This window comes from Emys orbicularis, chromosome 5, assembly GCF_028017835.1.
Source record: "Emys orbicularis isolate rEmyOrb1 chromosome 5, rEmyOrb1.hap1, whole genome shotgun sequence".
Lineage (NCBI taxonomy): Eukaryota > Metazoa > Chordata > Testudines > Emydidae > Emys > Emys orbicularis.
In genome coordinates, this window is record NC_088687.1 from 142,853,476 (window position 1) to 142,878,082 (window position 24,607).

General features: G+C 40.1%; 1 protein-coding gene across 5 annotated transcripts in view; it reads right to left on the reverse strand.

Moving 5' to 3' along the window:
• ZNF638 (zinc finger protein 638) overlaps positions 1-24,607 on the reverse strand; it is a 57,952-nt gene that overhangs the window by 14,246 nt on the left and 19,099 nt on the right. For 4 of the 5 annotated variants that reach the window (XM_065404740.1, XM_065404737.1, XM_065404741.1 and 1 more), the window contains 15 exons: positions 23,782-23,913; positions 23,372-23,430; positions 23,140-23,201; positions 22,517-22,567; positions 21,755-21,826; positions 19,048-19,263; positions 18,887-18,955; positions 18,736-18,804; positions 17,293-17,345; positions 14,910-15,041; positions 14,608-14,736; positions 14,030-14,071; positions 12,120-12,260; positions 8,868-8,993; positions 2,112-2,161 (listed from right to left, as the gene is read on the reverse strand). In XM_065404740.1, coding sequence (XP_065260812.1) covers positions 2,112-2,161; positions 8,868-8,993; positions 12,120-12,260; positions 14,030-14,071; positions 14,608-14,736; positions 14,910-15,041; positions 17,293-17,345; positions 18,736-18,804; positions 18,887-18,955; positions 19,048-19,263; positions 21,755-21,826; positions 22,517-22,567; positions 23,140-23,201; positions 23,372-23,430; positions 23,782-23,913 — 1,403 coding nt within the window. The remainder of the gene's footprint in view (positions 1-2,111; positions 2,162-8,867; positions 8,994-12,119; positions 12,261-14,029; positions 14,072-14,607; positions 14,737-14,909; positions 15,042-17,292; positions 17,346-18,735; positions 18,805-18,886; positions 18,956-19,047; positions 19,264-21,754; positions 21,827-22,516; positions 22,568-23,139; positions 23,202-23,371; positions 23,431-23,781; positions 23,914-24,607) is intronic. The other variant, XM_065404738.1, reaches the window with a different exon arrangement.

The following is a 24,607-nucleotide window of genomic DNA, read 5'->3' on the forward strand; positions in this document are numbered from 1 at the left end:
TCACTCAGAGCTACCCATCACAGTTAACAACGGAGGTAAAATAAAGGGTCAGCTCCAGAGCAACCCAAAAAAGAGCAGGCATGTGCCATAAAGGATGCAAGATAATAGAGGCAAATCCTTAATTCTCCATTTTAAACTCAGATTAAGAAAGACTGCAGGTTGGTCTTCAATTCTTCTGTAATCTTAATCTGGAACAGGAAAAGTCTTGACTACATTTGCTGAAAGAAACCGCCACCTTCATTATTAGAAACAGTCGGGCTATCCATGCCAGTGGTTTACCACCCAAGCCAGAAGGCCTGGTGAATGGCTTTAGGCCATTTCTTCATGCTGGATAATGATCAAATGTCAAGAAACATTCCAAGATTTCTTTAAGATTATCTCCACCATCCATAGGAATCAGGAATACTGATCCCCCTTCTCTCCCCAAGTTAGCCTATCCCATTCCTCTCCACAGAAAAATTCCAGGGGGGAGGAGGGGAAGCGTGACAATAAAATAGCACTCTTCCCATATTATGGGACTTACTTTTTTGCTTCTTATATGGTGATTATATCTCAAAAGGATAACAGGCCTGGTGAGAAAGGCTTACAAAGCTGAATGTAAGGATCATTCCGACATGGAGACAACTGCCTCATAGGCTGAAAGGGAATCTGTACAGGGTGAAGCTGGTAAGCAAAAACTTTATTTTGTCCATTTGTTCACCAGCCACAGTACTACTTTGTGCAGTATCTGGGACTCATAAGGATAAGATTAATTGGTATTGTGCCTTATGGGTAGGTCAGCTGCTACCTAGAACCCATCAATCTGGAATCAGTAAGATTACCTGAACATCTATATTGGTGTGACTCAGAACCACTAGTTCAAAAGTAGTTCCCCTATGCTTCCAACTTCCAAATGTGCTCTGAACACCACTCAAGTTTAGGAATGTCTTAATACACTTTTGTTTTACATTCACAGCTTGATATTATTTTCAAAACCAGCATGTAGACCATGAGAGAATCATCAGGAGCACAGAGAAGGAAGAAACCATGCTTTGAAAATACTACACCATTAGCAGCTGTGTGACATTACATATAAAGTCTTATAAAATGTTACTATACTATAGAATAATAGTGCACAACACTATAGTAACATTACGTTAAATGGTAAGTTTAGAACCATTATTAAAGAGCACTATAGATTAAATCTCTCTCTCTATCTCTCTCTCTCACACACACACACAAGTGGATCTGAGTCACAGAAAACATGTTAAGGACAAAAATTATCCTTTTCCCACCTACAGGAAGTACTTTGTATGATCTATTTGAGATAAAAAGTATTTGCAAAACACGTTTTATATTCTAGAACCAATGAATAGTTACTCCATAATTAGATATTTTACAATCATTCAGGCATACAAGGTGCATTTAAAAAAATTTCCATGGAGTATTACAAAATAATAATTTCCCTTTTCTGGATTCTGATGTTAAAGTTAAATATCTAAACTAGTTTTCCATTATCTAGTTAGTGGCCTATATCAATTAGACAGAAGTATTAAGTAAATTTAGAAAATGGAACCACCTCCTCTAATTTGTTTTAGCATTTGGAAACAGAAGCAATAGATCTTGTACCTTGATAAATGACAGCACTGAAAGATGAAATATAGAAATCATCTACTGGCCAACTACAATGAGAACTTTTTCAGCAATAGAGTCTTCCACCATAACTTAAGCACATGGGTGAAATCCTGGACCAGTTGAAATTAATGACAAAACTATTGACTTTAATAGGGCCAGGATTTCACTATTTCTCCATGCTCATTCAGACCCCAGACTCTCAAGCAAACACACATTTAAAAAAAACAAACAAAAAAAAAAAAACACACCTCTATGCAAGTTAAGAAAGTAAATGTCTTTGATACACAGGACAGAGAGAGAACTAAAAAAAAAAAAAAAAGGAAGTGGCAGTAGGTAACTGCTAGCACATCTCTAAACAATCCAATTGCCTTTTTTCCCCATTATACATAGCTTGCTTTTGAGAGAAATGTGTAGTAGACTACTTAATTCATCAATCATGGAGGGCCACTTTTTGAACAGTGCATACAGAAATTAACTTAAATATTTGAAAAGCATACCTTCCTTTACTTGGTTCTTGGTTTTTCAGCTCTTTTTTTGTAACTTCAGCCTATAACATAAAATCACCGAGTGTTGAACATCTATGACATTCAGAAATAACAGCACAAAAAAGTATATATGCCCAATACATCCAGTTAAAAGCACCACATAGCCCATTCATAATTACACCCGAAAGATCAAATGACAGTGAATAATGCAAGTCATTCTAAAAGGTCTTCTCATTACAGAACACATTTCATAAGATGTGTTTTAGCCTAATGTCTTGTGGCTCTTTATAGCTGTGACGACTTTGAAATGACTTAGCATTTAGTTTTTGTTACGTGGCGGGGGAGGAAGTGTGTTAAACATATTTCCCGTTCTAAGCAGCACCCTCTTTCTGGTCCTTAGTATCCCCACCAATGTAACAGATGTAGTGCTCTGATACAACCATGGTTTGTCTGTCAAGAGACAGATATGCAGAGGACATAAATTATCTATAAATAAGATATTCTAATGTATGTTCCAAATACAACAAATGTCACAGCTCTACTAAGCTAAAGGTTTGACTCCGCCCTCCAAAATGTACTGATGTGACACCTGTTTCTTAGAGGATAATCAATCCATTTTGTTTTTAAAATAATTAAACTCACTTCTTAAAATTTAGGGACTATGTCCTCTGAAAAACAAACCACTAACAATCCAAGCTCTCCAGCTGCTATGATGGGGAGGTAAAGTTCCAACAACCTTTTAAGCAATAACAGGGACTTTGAAAGTGGCAGTGCTAGGCTTTGGTTCAAAGTAGAAATATAGTGTTTAGAACTATATTATACTAAATTAAAGAATATCACCTTTAGAAAGAATTGCAGGTATACTCTAATGACAAAAACTGTTCTGGAACCCATTTTCAGATCATATGATTTCAGTATTATCACTTCTCTCCCATCCATCCAACACCAGATTTTAGTAATAAAGTAAAGAAAGTCAGTTTGTACACTTTGTAACTGGATCATGCTTGGAAATAAGAAAAATATAGCTTAACTGTTTGTTGGTTTTTCAGAATAAATTAAAAGGTAATGGGAGGCTTTTTAGAGAAAAGAATGCATATGGGGAAATAGAGCTGGCACTCTTGGGCTCTACAGAATGTGGATAACAGGATGTTTCACCACTGTAAAACTCAAAGAAGGGTGATGCACACTGAAAGGTTGCTGGGATTGGAAGCAGCAAGGAACAAAGGGGGACTCATCCTCTCCCTACTCAGGTGACCCACTACAGGCACTTTCCTCTCCTACCCAGCTACGCATAACAGAACTCGGAAGCACTGGAAAGTACACCTACAAAGTACAGATTTTGGATTGTGGGGTGAAAATTGTAAGGCCCTATTCACATAGATTAGAACAGTGCTAGATAAAAGCATGTTTAAAGGACAATATCAGCTCTAATTTAGAACCAAACAATGTAGGTGTTGTAAAAGCATCTTTTTTACAACACCTAATAGAAATATTTCCATACGTTTTAAAAATATCAATAGAAATGTAATAAAAATAGATGATGCTCCCCTGCATTGCAAGCAATGTGGCATTGGGCTAGTACACGAGAACATGAAAGTAAACTGATTTTCAGTTTTAAGATGACAAACACAAGATGTAAACAAGAGTAAAAAGTTAAAATGTTAAGACTTTCAGTTTTAAAATAACTTTAGGTGTTACTAGTATCATAGGTAAGGAAATTTTTTTTTTATATCAAATGGGTTTTAACAGAATGTTCATTTAAGCATGGTTGCTGCTAACAATGTTGATATACGCTGCTTTCATGAGGCTAGAAGGTGTAGTAACAGTATTATTCTATGTCCACACCTATAAGCCATCTTCAGATGTATGGACTGTACACATATAGGTGTGTTTACATTAGACAAGTTAGTATTCATACAACAGCCACCAAATGGTGAAATACCATCAGCATCACCCACTTACACAGGCATGGCTCAAGACATTTTTACCACTGTGTCGAACATATAGGCGTTTTCACTACTGTCAAGACCACCTGCAGGTTTTCATAACAGTGGTAAAAACGCCTGAGCCCTATCTACCCTACTGCTTGTATGCAGATGTTGCCATGTTGTTGGAGACTGTTGCTGCTATATGGACACTAGTTTTTCCCTTGTATCCTCCAAAGCACAGAGGAGGAAAAAAATACTGCTCTGAAAGCACAGAGTGCTGGAAGCTGCTCTTTGTTTGCACTGAGCTCTAATTTCATTAAACATGTATTGTAACAAAGCCACGTTATCTGGTGCTAAACAAGATATGGGCAATGGTTACAGAAAGCACATTTGCATCTTACAATGCATCTGAAGGAGTGGCCCTTGGGTGCTGTTGTCTGGACTTTACTGTGGCTACTTGGATGATGCGGGGGTTCAGGACAGGGTGGGAGAATAAGAACTTAGCTCCCTTAGCCATGAAAAAGCACTGCTTATCTGCCCTCTTGGAGGTAGGAACACAGGCAGCTGGTGTATGCTGTACCAGTTCTTGCTGGTTCCAGTATGGCCTCATTCAATGGGAGTGGTACTTGACTGGATCCCATAGGCTAGAGGACGATCAAGAGCGTATGTTGTGGGTCCTGGACCTCCTATAAGGCAATTTGGAGCTGTTCTCCCACTCTCTGAAGCAGCTCTTTGAATTGTTTGTGGTTGTCCAGAGGAGACAGAGGCTGGAGCAACTGCCTCACTGGGCAAGATGATACACCTGTCAGTTCGGGTGGCACCAGCAGATTTGGCTCATTTTCCTCTTCTTCCATAGGCTCAGGAGGTTCCAATTAGCTTCCTGAAAGGAAGTGTGGTAAGTTTCCCTATCATTGATATCACAGACTCTGGGAGCCGTACACCCAGATCCCAGTAAGACCAGCATGAGAGGTTGGAAGTAGGCTGTGATGGCACTGGGTACCATCATTTCCAAGGAGTGCGCTTCAGCAGACAAAACTGGTACAAGGAGATTCTCGATCCTCTGTCTGGTTGAACTCTCTTGGTGGAGAAGACGACTGTTTCACTGGTACATCCAACTCACCTGATGGTGAGAAGGTTGGGTACAGTTCTACCGGCAGTGCTGTCAGTACCAATGTTGAGAAACCACAGATATAGGATGGGGTAAGGAGATGGGCTTCTCCCTGAGTCCATCACTTCTTCCACTTAGTTTTATGTCAGTCTAGCTGAAACTTCCTGCTTTAGACAGATTTTTCTGAACTTCAGCTGAAAATCTTCTTTCAATGAATGCAAGCCAGCCAGCATCCCAGGTGTCTGATGTAACAATGCTGGATCCAGTTGTAGAAACCAACTATTGTTCTGAAAGACAGTCACGCAGAGCAGGCAAAGTGACCAGAGGCTGCAGTGAGAGGTACTTGAGGTACCAGACCTGACTATCTGAATTGCTCGACCCATGGCTGGGACCATCATATCAATCCAGCATGTCATCTTAGTTTCCTCAGCATCCTTGGTATCATGGGGATCGGGCATAAGTGCCCAGGGGATAAGAAAGGCATCTGACATGGAGCCCAGACTGGAGCTCCTTCTGGAGCAGAACACTTGGCCTTCCTTGTACAGGTCTATGGCAAACCGGTCTATTGATGGGTATCCTCATTTGCGAAAGATGCTCTAAACAGTGGATCCATGGTCAACCATTCAGTTGTTCGAGAGCTGTCTGCTGAAGTAACCTACTAGTGAGTTCTTAATGCCTGAAAGACGCAAGGCCACGGGGTTGGATGCCAAAATGAGGAGAAAAAAAGATCCTAGAAGGTTCTGCTATGCTCAGTGGTGGCATCAAATTTGCTGCTGGGAGGAAGATGCTCAATGGAAGGGGTGAAGGATTGTCTGCACTGGAACCTCTGCTCCTTCCTTGGTGGTTCTAAAGTCCTCTCAAGGTTGTAGTCGTACTAAGGAGAGGAACACTGACTGAAGGAGCTTAGGTCTTGCTTGCTTCCTTCATTCTTGGGGCTGGGAAATACAGGACCCAGGGAATAGGACAGCCTGGAGTCCTTCAATGAACAGAGGGCCTCACTGGTCTCTGAATTGGTCACTGCCCTTTGAGGAAAGGTCTTTGATTGGGATTTGAACTTCCCTGGTTATCCCCAATGCCTAGAGCCAAGGTGATAGTCTCTGTACCACAGGTACAGTCATGGAGCATGCCATTGCATATGCATCTAGTGCTGCTTATAGGGAAGTGCAGGCTACCAGCTAGCTGCTGCCCCTCATTCTTTATAAAGCAGAACCTCAGAGTTATGTACTGATCAGTCAACTGCACACCTCCTTTGGAACTGGAAATAGGCAATCAGGCAGCAGCAGAGACCCAAACAAAGCAAATACAGTACAGTACTGTGTTAAATGTAAAGTACTAAAAATAAAGGGAAAGCAGCATTTTTCTTCTGCATAGTAAAGTTTCAAAGCTGTATTAAGTCAATGTTCAGATGCAAACTTTTGAAAGAACCATGTTTCGTTCAGAGTTAGAAACATTTCAGTTACGAACAACCTCCATTCCCAAGGTGTTTGTAACTCTGAGGTTCTACTGTAGATCTGAACTCTTCCCTATGTTCCAGAGGAAATCTGTACATACATTGAGATAGCTTATCCCAGAGTAAATCATTAAATTTTGCAAGAAGCATGTGGTAATTGGCTACTCACATTTATAGACTAACAGACAAGTAGGACTTTAAGTACAAGTTCAGTTTTTTAGCATGTGTCCCCCTAGGTACTGATGTGAGAGACCCTTGTTGCTGTAGCAGCTCTGTAGAAATCCAAACAAAAGAACATGGCAGTGAGTGAGAATAAGTTTACTAGAATCTCCTGAAGGGACTTCTAAACCTTTTGTCTGCATGCCTGGATGTGGCATGAATTGATGCTGAGTCTGCTACAGGTCCTTTATAGGCTCAAAGAGTCCCTCATTTGTAGGCATGGCAAGCCTGCCGGGCACGGAAGGGAGTACAACATCCAGCAGTTTATGTAATTTCTCTTGTACCACCTCTAACATCTCAAGTGTGTTGAGTGCTTCTGCCATGCATTTAATAAGATCTTGGAACACCTTACAACTGTCAACTGACTTAAGGGGTTCATTGCCTCATCAGGGAGGATGAAGAAATTGCAGCTGGGATTGTTCTCCCTTGTCCACCTGATCTTCACTGCTCTCCTCCTGTCTCTCAAACTATACTAAAAGACCAAGCTAGGATGGCCTATGCTACCTCTTGGGAGAAAGGGATCTAGACCTGGAAGGAGGCACAGCAGTCACTGGCTTGCAGGAATGGCGTTGCACACCGCAGGATGCCAGCAGGGCCAACACTGATAGGCATATGTACACCAGACCCAGAGGAGGATACCAGTGGAGCTGTTCTCTGGCAGCTGTGCCTTTTCCTTTTGACAGACCAGTCCTTGAAGACTTTCCCATATTCCCACTGTGATTTACATGAAAGGGAGAGAGAGAGATCAGTCCCTACCGTGCACCAAAAGAGAGGAAGAAAAGGAGTATGCCTCCTCCAAAGGTTGGTCTGTTCTTTCAGGCATACTAGCATGCTCTAATGTCCACTCTACTTGAGAGGGAGATGGAGTCAGTACTTCCGATACCTCTCTTGCCTGTGGTTCAAGGTCATCAATGCCAGAATGGAGGCGGATGACCAAGGCCTGTTGGTTGATGTAGCACAGGAGCTCTGGATGGAATCTTGTCTCACCAAGCTGTTCACTGGGAGGGACTGACCAGAGGACCAAGGTTTAGCCGTGTCCTTCCTTTTGGTAGGATCCAAGTAGATTACAACTCAAAAAAGAATCCTTATCTACCCCAAGACTACCAAGAAGCTCAATTTTGTTTTTAAATACTTAGAATCTGGCTGTTCACATGGATTATTCAAAGCCTCACTCTGAGTGACCAGTTAGCCAAGGATGATGTCACAGTTGTGTCTGAACTCCTAACAGTGAACAGTTGGGACTGCATGACTAAACAAAAAATTCCTACATCCCTGTTAAATGGGGGTGGGAAGGAGGGTAGGAGAAATGGAGAGAGGTTAATGTGAAGACCAAAATAAAATTATCTTATGGGGACAGGGTGGAGAGAGGCAGCGGGAAATGTGCAGCTGGAGAGTGGGGGGAAGATTAAGTTCTAAACTGATCCTTCTCTCTCCTAAACTGCTAAGCTTTCACATCAGCTGTAATTTGCGGGTGCTTTCAGCCATATTCAGTAATTTCTCTTGTAAAAGATAAATTTGGGGGCTGTTCAATACTCCAAAGTTAGTTTTTATAAAAGAAAGTAACTTAAGTGGCTGCTGGCCCACAAACTGATGCTCAAAGAACAGCTGGTTAGGGATTTTTTAGGGGAGGAGGAGGAGGAGGCTGAAAAAGATCAGCAAACCTTAAAATTAAGTATTTTCAAAACCACAGGGAAAAGGTACTTCTAACCATTTTTCCATTATTTTCCTCTTAACCCTTTGATAGAAGATACTTTTAATAGGGGGAAGAGATTCCATAAAACACAAAGTTGATTGTAAAAGATATTCCAAGAAAATAAAAGCAAATTAAGCAACAGTACTGTAATCTCAATATGCTATTCTAGGGTGCACATTAGTAGATTGTTGGAACATTTCTCTAGTAGCCGTAGGCACTCAAACTTTGGCTTTGACTCTCAGTGCACCTGAGGTTCAGGACTCCAAAGTAATGTGCACCAACAAGACTGGTGTTTACTTTCGTTTAGCAAAAGGCTAGATAGCCCACAAAAGCAAAAAAAGTTGTCTAACCAAAAAGACAATGGTCTTACCTCTGCAAGTTCTGTCCTTGGTGATAGCATACAAGTCAGTGTATTTTCACCCATGTTATATGGGTACTGTTTTAGGAAGCAGCACATTGATTTAGCTGAGTCAGGACTATCTAGCTGAAGAATTGCCTTTAAAAAAATGTAAAAAATGAGCACATGGATTTATTTATTCTATTTTGAATGCATAATTAAAAAATAAAGCCAACACTTTTCTAAGTAACAATACTGGTTAGGTTTGCTTTCCTTAGTTGAGAGCACCAACATAGGTTTACTAAAGTGACGTTGCTATTGCATCTGGCTTATTTCCTCAGCTGTACTGATATTTCTAGGACCTTTTCAACTTTTTTTTTAAATTACCTTAAAAAAAAGACAAGGTAGGTGAGGTAATATTCACTGGAGCAACTTCTGTTGGTGAAAGAGATAAGCTTTTGAGCTGCACAGAGCTCTTCTTTAGATCTGGGAAAGCTACTCAGAATATCACAACTAAATACAAGGTGGAATAAACTGTTTAAAACAAGTAGTCGCCACATATTCTAAGAGACCATTCAAGGTGAAATAGTCCATTAACACCTCTGCAATCATGAGACAAAAAAAGAGGGGTTGGTGAGTTACAGATTGTTGTAATAAGCCATGAATCCAGTGTTTTTATTAAGACCTTGATTAATACCATCTCATTCCCTCTGGGGCACCTGGCGCTGGCCACTGTCGGAAGACAGGATACCCAGTATGGCCATTCTTATGTCCTATGTAAAAGGACAGCATTGCTCCCTGCCTCAGATATTTACAAGACAATGGACACCCCTCAGATACCCACCCCAAACTCATCCATTTAATTCTCACCCATAACAATTTTACGTTTAACAACAAACGCTTTGTCCAAACCATGGGAACAGCCACAGGTACTAGGATGGCTCCCCAACATACCAACCTCTTCATGTATGTAGTGTTATTGTAGCCATGTTAGGCCCAGGATATTAGAGAGACATGGTGGGTGAGGTAATACCTTTTATTGAACCAACTTCTGTTGATCAGAGACACAAGCTTTCAAGCTACACGGAGTTCTTCCTCAGGTCTGGGAAAGGTACTTAGAGAACTGTGTTTAGCTATGACACTCAGTACCTTTCCCAGACCTGAGGAAGAACTCCGTGTACCTTGAAAGCTTGTCTCTTTCACCAGCGGAAGTTGGTTCAATAAAAGATATTACTTCACCCACCTTGTCTTTCTAACCTCTCCACAGGCCACTTTGAGGAAGAATTGCTGAACAAACCACAACACCAAAGATATAGCTCAGAAACATTGATATTTTCATCCTCTGGATAAACGACCTAAACTTCCCCACAGATTTCAACCACAACTTCAACAACCACCACCCATCCATCAAACTCTCTCTAGAACACTCTCAAATTAGCATCAACTTCCTAGACACCATAATCAGCTTCAAGAACAGAACCCTACAGGCAACTATATACAAGAAACCTAAGAATCACCACACTTACCTTCACAGATTCAGTAACCACTCCAAACACACCGAGAAATCTGTTAACTACAGCCAGGTACTCAGATATCACCGAATATGTTCCAAGAAGAAAGTCCAGAATACACACCTTAACACACTCAAAATCACCTAAGGACACTGCACCACAGAAGTAGGTCACATCATGGAATGGGCTACTCAAATACCCAGAGAACCTGCTTCAACATGGGGGAAAAACCCTCTGTTAGCATATCCCTAGCTGTTACCTTCCACCCCACACTGGAACATAAAAAGGGCATCATTAAACAATTACAACCCATACTCGATGGAGAGCCACACCCTGAAAGAAATCTTTTCCAAACCTCCTCTTTTGGACTTGAAACAACCCCTCAACCTTGCCAAGCTCATCATCAGAAACAAGCTCCCATAGACCAGGACTCACCAAACCCCCCAACTGTCAAGATCGAGGGTCCTACACATAGAATCATAGAAAAGTAGGACTGGAAGGGACCAACAGGTCATCTAGTCCAGTCCCCTGCACTGCCTATCACAAGATATGGCGTATCTCATTCAGTGCCCTAAGTACCCCAATAACAACTATGTGGGTGAAACCAGACAATTACTATGCTCTCAAATGAACTTGCATAGAAAAATGATAAAGACAAAAGCTCCCTATCAACCTTGGGTGAACACTTTTCACCATATTATCAACTCTATATTGGACCTCTAAGTCCTTGTCCTAAAAGGAAACCTGAACACCACCTTCAAAAGATGAGCCTGGGAGCTTAAATTCATAACTTTGCTAAACATTAAAAATCACGGTCTCAGGCCAGGTCTATGCTACACACTTACTTCGATATAACTAAGTCACTCAAGGATGTGAAAAATCCACACACCTGAGTGACGTAGTTATACCAGTGCAAATATTTGTAATAAAATATAAATATAAAGTGAGCACTCTACACTTTGTATTCTGTGTTGTAATTGAAATCAATATATTTGAAAATGTAGAAAACATCCACAAATATTTAAATAATTAGTATTCTATTATTGTTTAACAGCGCGATTAATCGTGATTAATTTTTTAATTGCACGATTAATCGCTTGACAGTCCTAATTAAAACATCAAACGAGACTTAAATAAGAAAACAAGATAAAATGTTTCATGCTACTGATTAGAGTAGCAGCTGTTTTAGTAATTTAAAAAATATATTTATATATTATTTTACATTTTAATTTAAAATACACACAAAAAGATAAAACAAAAAATTAAAAATGTCAAAATCAAAACATTTTGTTTAGAAAAGCCAAAATGATTGGCTGTCTAAATGATTTCTTCAAAATTTTAGTTCTGTGGGAAATTCTAAAAAAATTCATCTTTTGTTCTGAAACAGAAGAAAAGTTTTTCCAAAATTTTGGAATTCCCTGTGGAATGGGAAGTTTGGGTTTCTATCAGCTTTACCTCTCATTTCCCATCTTCAAAGGCACATATTTTGGTGGCTGTCTTGATAACTCAATTCCTTTTTCTTCCAAGCCTTCTGAAACTATTCCTGAACCAGCCAGAGTAGGTAACAACATATACCACTCATTTTCTCTATGACGCAAGAAGCACTGGTTCATAGCAACAATGGGCAAAATCAAGGTCCCAAATTTTAATCTTCAATCTCTGGAATAGCAGCATATGTTGCTAATGAGAGATTATCAGGTCACTTAATATACCTTTTTTTAAAATAGAAAATGAAGGGCCTCACACACCAAGATTAAAATATATATATATTTACCTTCTTTTTATTCTTCAACACAACATAGTGATCCACTTTCCCAAATCGAAGTCCCACGCAAACTACTTCAAGTTCTGTGTATCCATCATCTGGTAAGTTACCAAGATGCACAAACTGATTATATAAAGTTTCTGTATTTACCTAAAAGAAAAGCACAAAGACTGAACTTCAGAAATATTGTATTGAACTGGTAAATATAGAAAAATTACTGAGACAATCCTGTCATATCTGAAGAGAAAAAATATTCATATATATCCTTTTACTCGGAGTTCAATTTCAATTTGGAATATTCAGTGAACCACAACATGTCTTCTATAAGAGTACTCCAGAAGAACTCTGCCTTCATCCTTTAACTGCTTATATTTTCAGAATTTCAACTTTGGTGTACAAGGCCACATCCCAAAACAGTAAGAACTTTTCACTCCTTTAGAAAAAAACCCACTTACAGCCTGTCACCTCAACTCTTGGGTGGAAAGGGATTTTATTTCTTGGGCAAATAAACCTATTTGTCTCCTGGTATTTCTTTGTCTTTGAATCATTCTTCTTCAACAATCAAATTTGGGCTTACTCTGAAGTCTGAGTTCCAACCTGTCTAAACCAAATTTCCTCCTTCTCAAGGTTTATGTCTGAAGACTGACAAGACCTTTCTTTGATGTGGGAAATTATTTTAGGAATTGGCCCATGTTAAAGCAAAGTAGAGGGTTCCTCCTATTCAAAGATTAATATATAACAAATAGGGAGCTGAACATTTGCTAAAGAGATGAAGACTGATCCAACTACTGGTCAGAATGCGCAAAAGGTTTCTATCTGCTGCATACATGGAGTCACTAATATGCCAGTTACACAAGTTTTAGTAGATTACTATGATGAAATGGGAATTTTCTGTAGTATTTTATGAATTCTATGTGTACCTCAGTTTCCCCTTTCCACTGGGGGGCAGGGAGGATGATGTTTGCTCTCAAGGCCAAGTAAGAGACATAGGCATGTGGGGATCATCTCCCTTTCTGGGTGGAATGAAGAGCCATAAAGGAACCCAGATCAACAAGGGGACCTGAGAGAGTGAAAGCTCCAAAGACTCAGATTTCCCTGTACCTCTCAGCAGGGAAGCTGAGCAGAGACCCCAGCTCGAGAACAAGGACTGGAAGCTGCGAAGTGGGGGCTTAAGAGTCAGCTTCTGAAAGAAGCTTGGAGCTCTCTCTCACCTAGGAACTGACTAAGGAAGGAAGTCAGAGAGACAGAGACAGAGCCTGAAAATGGAGTTCACTACAGCATGGCTGGTGCTCTGGGCTGACCAAAATGGACTATGCTTTAACCTTCATTTCTCTATGCTAACCTGAGGACATACTATACTGCCTTTCAGTTGACTAATAAACCCTACTGTTTTGAAAGCGCTGTACGAGTGTCACTGTAAATACTTGGTGAGGTCCATTAATCCCTGAATAGTGTACAAGTCTCTATCAAGAGTCCATCTCAGTTGGACTGACTGAGCTACAGTGGCTGGCAGTTATAGTTTTATTAAAGTTGAGGGAGGGCAAGTGTGTGGAGAGAGAGAGAGAATAGGAGGCTCTCCCAGGACTCCTATTAAACGCTTATTACCTGCACTCATTCATAGTGTGTATCTAAATAAAGTGTATGCTTACTCAGTCCACTTCTTGCTTCTTGTTGGTCTATGAGCTCTCCTATTGACTACAGACTTCTAATTACATAAAAAGTGTAGTAATAAAAAAAAGAAGTGTCTTCTGTTTCTAATGTTAATTTTTAATATTTTTATTTAATGGATGCAACACTTACACAACATTTTATTAATTTTGATAGCACTCAGCGTAGCAGCTACACTCCCAAATTATAAAAATGTAAAAATTAGCAAATGGCTAAATTACTGACCAATTTTAAAAAAGTCTCTAACTTACCTTCGAGTTGGCATCTTTAATAATGGCAGTAAATATAGCTTCCTAGAAAGAAGAGACAGGGCGTTAAGGTTCTGAACTTTAGAAGATGGTTGATATGGCTGCATGTAATTGGAAGGCACAGCATCCCACTACTCCTACTAATAATATATCGAAACAGAACCTGAAAAGTTAAGATTGGGGTAACCATTCCGAAGTTCATGAGTTTGGTATTGCCAACCCTTCTCTCAAATTACTTTCATTATGATCTTCACATTCTCTTTGCCAAACAAAAATTCTGTCTACAACCGTATTCACTAAAATACTTCATAATGAAAATAGAAACACTAGGAAAGTAGTACAGTTGAGTTTTAAAATAGGATATACCCAAAGGGTTATAGAGAACCTATATTATGTGCCCAGGAAAGAGAGGAGGCAGGGCATACAATCAACATAACAAGAACTTGAAACAGCAGGGACCTAACGGATAAAGTAGAGAGAAATAGTCTAGACTGGCAGGGAGGTACTATAAAAATGGATGTTGAGTAACTGCAGTTATCCTAAATAGAAAAAAAAACCTGCTTCATATTTCATTTGCTTACCTCATCTTTTATGTTCTTGTATTCTGGTGCCATACTAATGCAAAGCTGATTTCCATCCACTGACATTGGGAAGCAGGTATAAAATTTAACCATGGAATCTGCAGATTTTTGATTTATTTCCAGATATGCCTTTTAAACAAAAAAGAAGTCTAAGTGGCCTCACAAAGCACAATAAAAAGGTAGAACTACCGTGTCCCCTTTAAGTTATTTCAACATCTGAACTTGTTACAAATTTCTTTGAGAGCTTCTTTAGGTGATGGTAATATACCAGAAAACTTTTTTCTAATTACCAATTACAATACCTTTTTATGAGAAGACAAAATTAAAACATCTTTCAGTCCTCCAAATGGCTTTGATAGGTTGGAAACTTCCTCAACAGAATATCCTTTATCAGGTAAGTTTGAAATAAGAACAACACACATGTCATCAAGTTCCTGCAAACAAAGGAAGGTACAGATTTTCACTAATCCTTTCTTCTACTCTAAACCAACTGTCAGTGAGCCTTTCTGAATTTAATTCTCGTTGTTTATCTTAAAAGTGCATGTATTATTCTCAGCTAAAAACGACATTAAACAGGAGTTAAGTCTGACTACATAGCAGATATTTAAGAATAAAATTACGGTGATGCTGTAATTATCTCAAAAGCAAGCATTACAAACCCAGAAAATTCAGAATTAAGATTAAGTAATTTCAAATATGTTAGGGTATGGAAACACACAGAGCACCCAAATCACCTTTATTCTGCGCTGTATTGATGCCATGTAATAACCATGATTAGTGCATAGTAAAGTCTGCAGTCCCAGATTAGATTAAATCAATTTCTGAATACACACTAGATTTTTCCTGAATTTCCTGGGTTTGTAATTCTTGTTTCTGGAATCATTACAGCATTCCCATAATGATTTATGAACTTCATCTTTGTGTTTTTTCTTAATGTTACTAGATGATACTTCTAACTATTAAGAAGATATGTAGCACTGACCCCAAGCCTTTATTATTATTATTTTTTAACTTTTAGGGCCAGATGCACAAGGACACACTGGCTGCTTTATGTCACTCTGGAACAGCACAAAGCAGCCAGTGTACTAGCCAGTTCCCCCCAGCTCCTGACCTCCACACATGCATACACACATCCCAGTTTTCTCTTCTCTCCCTTCCCATAAATGTCCTTGCACACCATCCACAAATAGCCTCCTCCTTTTTTTTTTTTTTTGTTAATAGAGCAGAGATGGGTAGTTTTAAAAAAAAATATTTAGGATTGTCAGTCATTTTTTACTATTATTCTTCACAAAACTTCTCCTTCAGAATGAGTCAATTAATAATATTCTTCTACAGAGATTTCCACAAACTACCCTCTTTCAAAATGGCTGCCAACTCCTAAAGTTCTCAATTAATGTGAGCTACAGGATTGTAATTAACAGAATGACCTTCAAATTGGCCACTGCCTCCTAGTTCCAAATGAGACCGAAGCCAAGCTGCCTCAGGGAAGATGGTGGGTAGCATGACACCATCTTTAACCCCTGCAGAAGGAGAGGCTCTCCATTATGAAGTGCAAAAAAGAACCATTAATCCTAAAACAAAATCTTGATATAAGCCAATGCACAAGATTTTGAGAGGGATTAAGTATAGGGAAATTTGAAGGCTCTATATTCTTCCACTATTAATATAATTTGTTACATAAAAATGGCCTGACACAGGATGCTGAATTTCTCGAAAGACCCATTTAATGAATTTAAACTGAAACTAATTAACTGATTTACTTGTAATTTCTCAGAAAATTCATTCTGTACTCAAAGAGCAAGTATTATAATTTTCAAGAGGATATACTCTATTCTTCATAAAAACCAAAGTGGTTAAATTCCTGCTTTAAGAGTAAAACTCAACTCATCCTTAACTATGGATATGTGAGTGGCATTGCCATAATTTGTTGACTGCCAGTGTGTGCTAAGGGCACTGACCCAGCCTAAGGAGTTTACGCTCTAGCATGGCTGGTCAATGAATCTTAGTCAAAGAACATGAGGGTCTTAGTAATATGATGCCGTCACCTCATTATAGACACGAGTTAACATTTGTGGGCATCATGTAAGCAGTGAGTTTTAGAGAGGGGATTGGACTGAAGAGGGTGGCTGCCTAGAGCAATAAGGATGGGGGGTGGGGAGGGAGTTCCTGGCAAGGAGAAGGGCATGAAAGAGGGCACAAAAATGAGAACATGCTCTATAAAAGTTTGCAGGCTCTGGTCTGTAGACCACCAGCAGATACATGGAAGCTTTCCTGTTGGCCTACAGAATTAAACTTTTGAGAACCAAGGTGGAGCAGGGAAAGAGTTGGAGGAAAAGTGGCCCATAAGAAAGTCTCTCCCTTTCAAAGTGGACTGCAGAATGAAGAGTTAGAGACTCATTGCTCTGTAACCTATATACATATTGAGATGGACCAAGACCGTAACACTGATTGTAAAAATTACTCTCATTTACACATCTGCCTGTCTCACAGGGACCATCCAATTCTGGGAAAAGAAGATGTGAAATCTGCAGAAGTTTCTTTGCTTGTCCTGTATATATTATGCATATAAACGGGAAGACCTGAGATTCTGGTAATGTCTACACAGGTATCTTTCACCAACATTGAATTAGTACTTGAAAAATATTTAAAGATTCAAATAATTTTGGTTTGAATGTGAAACCTGACCTTGCTAGCTGGCTCATTTGGTTCTTCGCTCTTTGTAGACTCTGCAGTAGCTTCTGGGGGGAAAAAGGGAGCAGGCGGAGGGATGTTTAGGTTAGTATATCTATAAACATCATACAAGTATTTATATATCCAGGGAATGCCCATATAATCTGTCAAAATATTCTCATGCAAATGATCACTTGCTTAACTGTGCCATTTTAAGATTTATAGTTTCAATCCTTCTGAAGGCAATTTTCAAAGTGATAGAAAATACTGGGACATGTCTTCATTTACTGGACATGGAGAACATTACACTGGTAGTGCATACATGTAACAACTGGAATTACAAGCCAAATTTATTCAGAAAGAATAGTTTTTAATAGCAATAGGAATTTGCATTTGAAAAAATGCCATTATCTGAGGAGCTCACAATACGTTGTAGGCCAGTGGTTCTCAAACTTTTGTACTGGTGACCCCTTTCACAAAGTAAGCCTCTGAGTGCAACCCCCCTTATAAATTAAAAACACTTTTTAATATATTTAACACCATTATAAATGCTGGAGGCAAAGCGGGGCTTGGGGTGGAGGCTGACAGCTCGCGACCCCCCAAGTAATAACCTCATGACCCCCTGAGGGGTTGTGACCCCCAGTTTGAGAACCTCTGTTGTAGGCACTATGGCCCTGTCCATATAACAAGCATATTGTTGTAACCAGGTTGTTGACAATCAGCTGATCTGGTTACAAACACATCTGAGTTGTGCCCACACAAGAAATCACTCATGTTTCTGTATCCTCCCCTACGAAGCTGCCTAACTGTGTTTATATCAGTGCATTCTGCGAAAGGTATGTGCAGCTATCTCACGGTGTTTCAGAAGACAACACAGTGCCCAGAAAAATGCAGACAGAGCAGCATCTTAACATACAGGGAAGTGGTCCTGACCACAGAGTTGTGAGGGACCAACCAAATTTGCGATGCAAGCATAGTAAAAAGGGGCTCATCTATATTGCAAAAATACCTGTCTTCCTGCAACTACTTCAGCCACCATGAGCTACCATCAGCAGCTGGCAAGGGCAGAACACTATTAGGTACATAGTAACCGAGTATTAACCATATTTTGTGTGAATAAACCCTATTTACAACCAAGAACGTCAGTAACTGGTTAGAACCCCAGTTATAAGAAATAATGTAACCAGGGCCTATTTTAATTAATTTTACATAGGTAAACCGAGGCACCAAGATTAAATGAGTTGGTGGGAGAGTTGGGAATAAACATAGGAACGCTCATGCCTTTCCTCTAACCACTTCTAAATAAATAACTTATGCTCCATTGAATGCTACAAATGAAAAGTGCTATACAAGAGGTAAGTATTATACACCCTGAAGATGTAGATTTTCTCATTACAGTCTTTCCCTAGCCCCCGCTGCAAAATAAGTTTGCTTGCATGTTTTTCTCCATGAACCTACTTGAAGCATTTTCCTTCTTGGTACTTTCAGCTGTCTTCACTTCCACAGTGTTCTTGGCCTCAAGATTTTCTATACGAAAATATTCTCATTTAGTTTGCAAATATAGACAGGTTTATGACAGAAGTGAATAACTGTTTAGACTGCAATTTACCTTTGTTGGCTATAGATTCCATAGACTGATTTGATTCCACCTCCAGAGTAGAAGTCAGTGTAATTTTCTCTACAAGAACAATTTTAAAGGAGTCATCAGATCAATAGTAGCTTCACATAACTTAATACAACATTTCAGATAGTGTATCATTACAAACTTACCTTGCACAGCTACAGGTTTACTAATTTCTTTGGCCTCATCGTCTCCAGCTTTCTTAGGTTCTGTGGTCTTCCTAGCCTCTGCAGCCTTCTTAGATTCTGTGGCCGTCTTAGTCTCTACAGCCCGCTTCGGTTCTGTGACTTTCTTAGGTTTTGCATCCTTCTTTTTGGATTCTGCAGACTTCTTAGGATCAATACGCTTCTTTTCATTAGGTTTTGCTGTGATGGGAAAGGAAGAACAAAGCATTCATTATTTCAGCATATTTAAATTACCTAGTTTGCAAACAAATATATAATACAACTCCTCTTAGATAGATGTCTTAGGCCTTAGTGATCATCTCCAGCTCAACTTAAACGTATTTGGGATTATCGGACACCTCCTCCCACAAAACAAAACAAAACAAAACACCCACACTATTTTCTCATTGTTTCTGGAACAGGACATAGAACTATTTAACTAAACTCTTGTTTTTGTTGTTGTTTTTTTTTTGCTTACTTATGGACACAAGATGGATATCTGTAGGACAGATGTACCGTATATACTCGTTCATAAGCTGAATTTTTTTTAGAAAAAAAGGGAAGCATCAGAGAAGAGGGTCAGCTTATGAACGGGTATAGAGAGGGAGAGGTGGGACACAGCCCCTCCCCCACAACAGAGGGGGCAAGAAGAGGCAGCACAGCCAGCACAGCCAGAAGGGAAGAGGCGGGGCCAGAGTCTCTCCGCTTCTGGCCACACTGCTCTCCCCCCAGCCTCCGAAGCAGCTGCAGTTCCAGCTCCGGGGCTGGCAGGCTGAGGCCGCGCCGCCCGCCCCACCCACTGGAGCATGCTGCGGCCACGCCGCTTGGCCACGCCCACTGGAGCAGGCTGCAGCTGTGCCACCTGGCCCAGCCCACCAGAGCAGGCTGCGGCCAGGCCAGAGACATCCTCTCCTGGCCTGCCCCAGCTGAGGTAGGAAGGGATGGGATGGGGAGAATGTGGGGGTCCCAGGCTAGGGGTGGGGTCCTGTGGGGGGTGGTCACGGGGTTACTCCCCTGACCCCCAGCTTCCCCCTCTCCTCCCCTCCCCCCCCCCAAAAATTTTCCCCACCAGTTGCTGTCCTGTCAGGGTAAGCCACTGGGGGCGGGACACTTTGTTTACTTAGGTTTTACCTCCGTGCCTGCGGACACTTAAGGTAAACAAACCGTCTCGGCCCACCAGCGGCTTATCCTGATGGCCCGGGAGCCAAAGTTCGCCAACCCCTGAATTACAGGATGGGCTTATGAATGGGTCATAAAAAATTTCCATTTTTACTTACCCGTCTTGGGGGGGTCGGCTTATAAACGAACCGGCTTATGATCGAGTATAAATGGTAATTTTTTCTGAGCCCTAAAAGCTGTCGTCTATAAGTAACAGGTAAGATGTAGAGAACACAGATGTACCGGGAGGGGTGGGGGCGGGGGGGTGGTCTCCTGACCTGACTCAGACACTGGTCAAAGTGAGCACTCCTTCATTAACAGTCTGAGCTTAATTTCCCTGTTCTTCCATGCCCTAGACTTGGCAGCTAGGCAGAAATTGCACTTCTGGGAGACATGAGACTCCGCCAAGCAACGGACACATTTAGTGTGGCCGTCCCTCACAGGTATAGCCTCTTGGCAAGAGAGACAGCATCTGAAGCCTGGAGAGCCAGGCATTCCCTGCCAGGAAGACTAAGCTCCACAAGGAGGGAAAAAAATTATCCTCTTACTAGCTAACTAGAACCACTACTAACAACTAACTGCAATAACTAATCTTCAACAACCATAAATGAATACAAAATAGCCGAGGCATGCTCGAGGCGGACAAACTAGAACTCTATCTCAGGCCAAGGCTATGGAGAAGGAACTGGGGGCAGTTCGTCTGCACATCCCTATATAGCCTTGATGTGCATCATGAGGAGGCACAGGGCACATGAGTGGGCCGAACAGGCTCTGCTAGTGGAAAAAGCTCTGATCAAGGGCTTGAGAAGTGTATGCACACCTGAATTGGCACGGCCATAGGGACACCACTCAAAGAATTGGTGTCTCTCTGTTTTTACAATACCAAGCACACAGAAGATTTTCAGTAATTACTAACCACCATTTTCTGATGATAAAGGCAATTTGATAAGCATGCTCTTCCATTAATTATAGGCACTTTATTCAGAAATATGCCAATTCCTGGCAGTGAGGGATGCTACTCTTGCCTCAGTTCAGTATCAGAACCTAGAATTTTACGTGTCTATTCTTCTCAAATAAGCACAGTTGGTGATGAGAAGATGAGACTCCTTAGAACAGTGTTTCCCAAACTGAGGGGGGGGGGGGGGGGCGGCAGCAGAATGCCCTAGACTAATCAGAGGAAATGGGGGTCGAAAAGAGCTATGGGAATCGCTCAGTGAGCTTTCGTGGGTAAAAAAACACTTCTTCGGATGCATCTGAAGTGGTTTCAGGTTGCATCTGAATAAGTGTTTTTTTACCCACGAAAGCTTATGCCCAAATAAATCTGTTCGTCTTTAAGTTGCCACCCGACTCCTCTTTGTTTTTGTGGATACAGACTAACACGGCTACCCCTCTGATACTTGACATCTATTACAATGGCGACTCCAGGGCGAAAAAAGCTGGGACTCTGCCTTAGAACCTGAAGCACTTCTGTTTTAGAAGGAAAACAATTTCTGCATGTTTTCACTGAAAGAGTGAAAATTCTCATTTGCCTTACCTGAAGTGGCTGAAGTTTTCTTAGTTTTACTATCCGTTTGCACCGCCGGTTTCTTTGTTACTTCATGTTTACCTAAGTAAAATAATTGTAACATAAGAACTCAATATAAGCAGGGGTGCTGGAACTGGGCCTGGCTTGAAGTAGTAACAACCACCAAATACATAGTTTCTGCTTTCAGCACTACCGCTCTAAAAACTGTTCCAGCACCCTTGAATATAAGTGGATATTATTACACCAATTTCAATCCTAAAGAAATCCCAAACACATTACAAAATGGTATACAATTCATAGGAATCACTTCATCCATGACTGAAATGCAACCAGCCCTGGAGTAAAAAGAGGCAGCTATTTAACAGTGCACAGCAACACAACAACAGAGACAAGAAGTGGGCAAGAACAACAACAGTAACTGCAGAGGGAGTTAGACAAGTAAAATACAAATTAGGCTAGGACATTGAGGTTTTGTTCTTACAAAAAGTGTATTTTTTAATGACCACAAGTAATCTGAACCTCAATTTTACACCTTACCTGAAAAAACAGCCACTAAGGCACTGGATTCAATAATGACACAAAGAGAGTTCCACCAACTGAATCAACAGCAACATGTATATTTAAACACCTGACTGGTTTCCCATCCAAATACTGACTTGTCCTAATCCAGTTTACAGTTGCTTGTGAAAGCTAATGGAATAACAGTACATGGCGGCATGGCTGTTTAGTTACTTTCAAATGTATATTAAAAAAAAAAAATCTAAAACCTACCAGCAAGTTTAACTGCTTTTGTTGCGGTTTGTCCGGCTTTTGTTAATTTTGCTGAAGTAACAAGAAAAATGTGTCATTACAAATCCTAAATCAGAAGACTATTTTGCTTTAAAAACATAAAGCCTGGTGGCAAAAAATTATAAAGCCCTATTTTAGCAATGGTCTTCAATCTTTCAATAGGGTGTTAGAACACTGACAGATCAAATTGAGCGTGCATTGGGATCTAGAAGGGAGCATAAGGCACTTGCTGCAGTGCCTCCTGACAGCTGAATAACTGAGCAGCACTGGTATGGATATTGGAGGCAGCTTATGGGGCTGATCCATAGCCTATTAAAGTTAATAGAAAAAAACCCATTGATTTTATAGGACCATAAATACCATACTCACCTTTTACAGATAAAAGCATACAACTTGTGATCAACCTATTGGAGCATAGGAGTTAGGGATTTATTTTCTTAAGGAGTGTTTGGTTGTATTAAGAGGAAATTTCAAGGAGAAACCAATTGTTTTCTAACCCCCTTCCTGGGCCTGCTTTCAGTCACAACCAGAGTAAGTAAAAGTAAACCCATACTAGCCAAGGAGGAAAGGGAGATATTATCAGAGAAAGAGTGACTAGAACTCACCTGCAGAAGCAGCTGGAGTAACAGATTTAGTCTTCTTAGTAGTAGTACTGTTTCCATCTTTTCTAACATGCGAAAGAAACAGGATCAGAGATGTCAGGTGGATTTCATAAGTTTTTAAAAAACAATTTCACAAATGTGAAAACATTAGAAAGAAAATGGATTTCCACCCATTACTATTTTCAAGAATTACTAGCAAAGGTGGTACTTACCATGCATGCATGTCAACACTTACTTTGTACTCAATGCAGCTTTCTTTACATTCTGTGGAGCCTTCTTTAGACTTACTTTGACCTGTAATTTATAGAAAGAATATGAAGTAAAACTTTACTGTGTTCTCTACATCTTGTTACTATAGACTACATCTTCTATGGCTCCCAAAAAAAATTATTACATTTATCCAAATATATCCATCTTCTGTCCATAAGCAAGCAAAAAAAAAAAAAAAAAAAAAAAAATCAAAGCAATGGAAGAGCTGGAATCAGATACATTTATATTTGTTTTAGACTACAGTTCCTCCATAGATGGAGATCCACACCAATCTTAATTCCCCAAAGAAACCTGTAGCTTTAATCATTCATTTTCTAAAGCTAACTTAAGAAGCCAACAACAAAACATTACCCTATTCTCCAATATCCTGCTTACCTGGCCAGGAGGTGCTTTTGGTTTTTCTGCTACGCTTATTTTCACACGCTTCCCATTTACCAGCACTGGCACTGTCTCACCATACTTCACAGCTGCTATCACTGCCTCTTTGTAGTTCATTTCTAGGAAGGCCTAAAATAAATTGCAAGTTTGTTTTGAATTATATGCCATACAGTTGAACACTAAAACCAAATTATATTTTGTTTTAGGAGATCTGTTCACACCATGTGCCCGTGAAGGAATATATACACATAAGTCGGAAATTTATTGAAAAAAAAAACTGGATTACAGTTTTACAGGAAGAAACTTTTAAAACATATCAAATATCTAGATGATTCAACAATTCTCAGCTCAGAAAACAACTAAGACTTATTTTGACATTGACAGAGCTAACGTGCCTGTTCTTGCAAGACGACCTAGGGCATCTAGAATACTCAAGGAACTAATAGAGGAGGTATCTGAGCCTCTAGCTATTATCTTTGGAAAATCATGGGAGACGGGAGAGATTCCAGAAGACTGGAAAAGGGCAGATATAGTGCCCATCTATAAAAAGGGAAATAAAAACAACCCAGGAAACTACAGACCAGTTAGTTTAACTTCTGTGCCAGGGAAGATAATGGAGCAAGTAATTAAGGAAATCATCTGCAAACACTTGGAAGGTGGTAAGGTGATAGGGAACAGCCAGCATGGATTTGTAAAGAACAAATCATGTCAAACCAATCTGATAGCTTTCTTCGATAGGATAACGAGTCTTGTGGATAAGGGAGAAGCTGTGGATGTGGTATACCTAGACTTTAGTAAGGCATTTGATACGGTCTCGCATGAT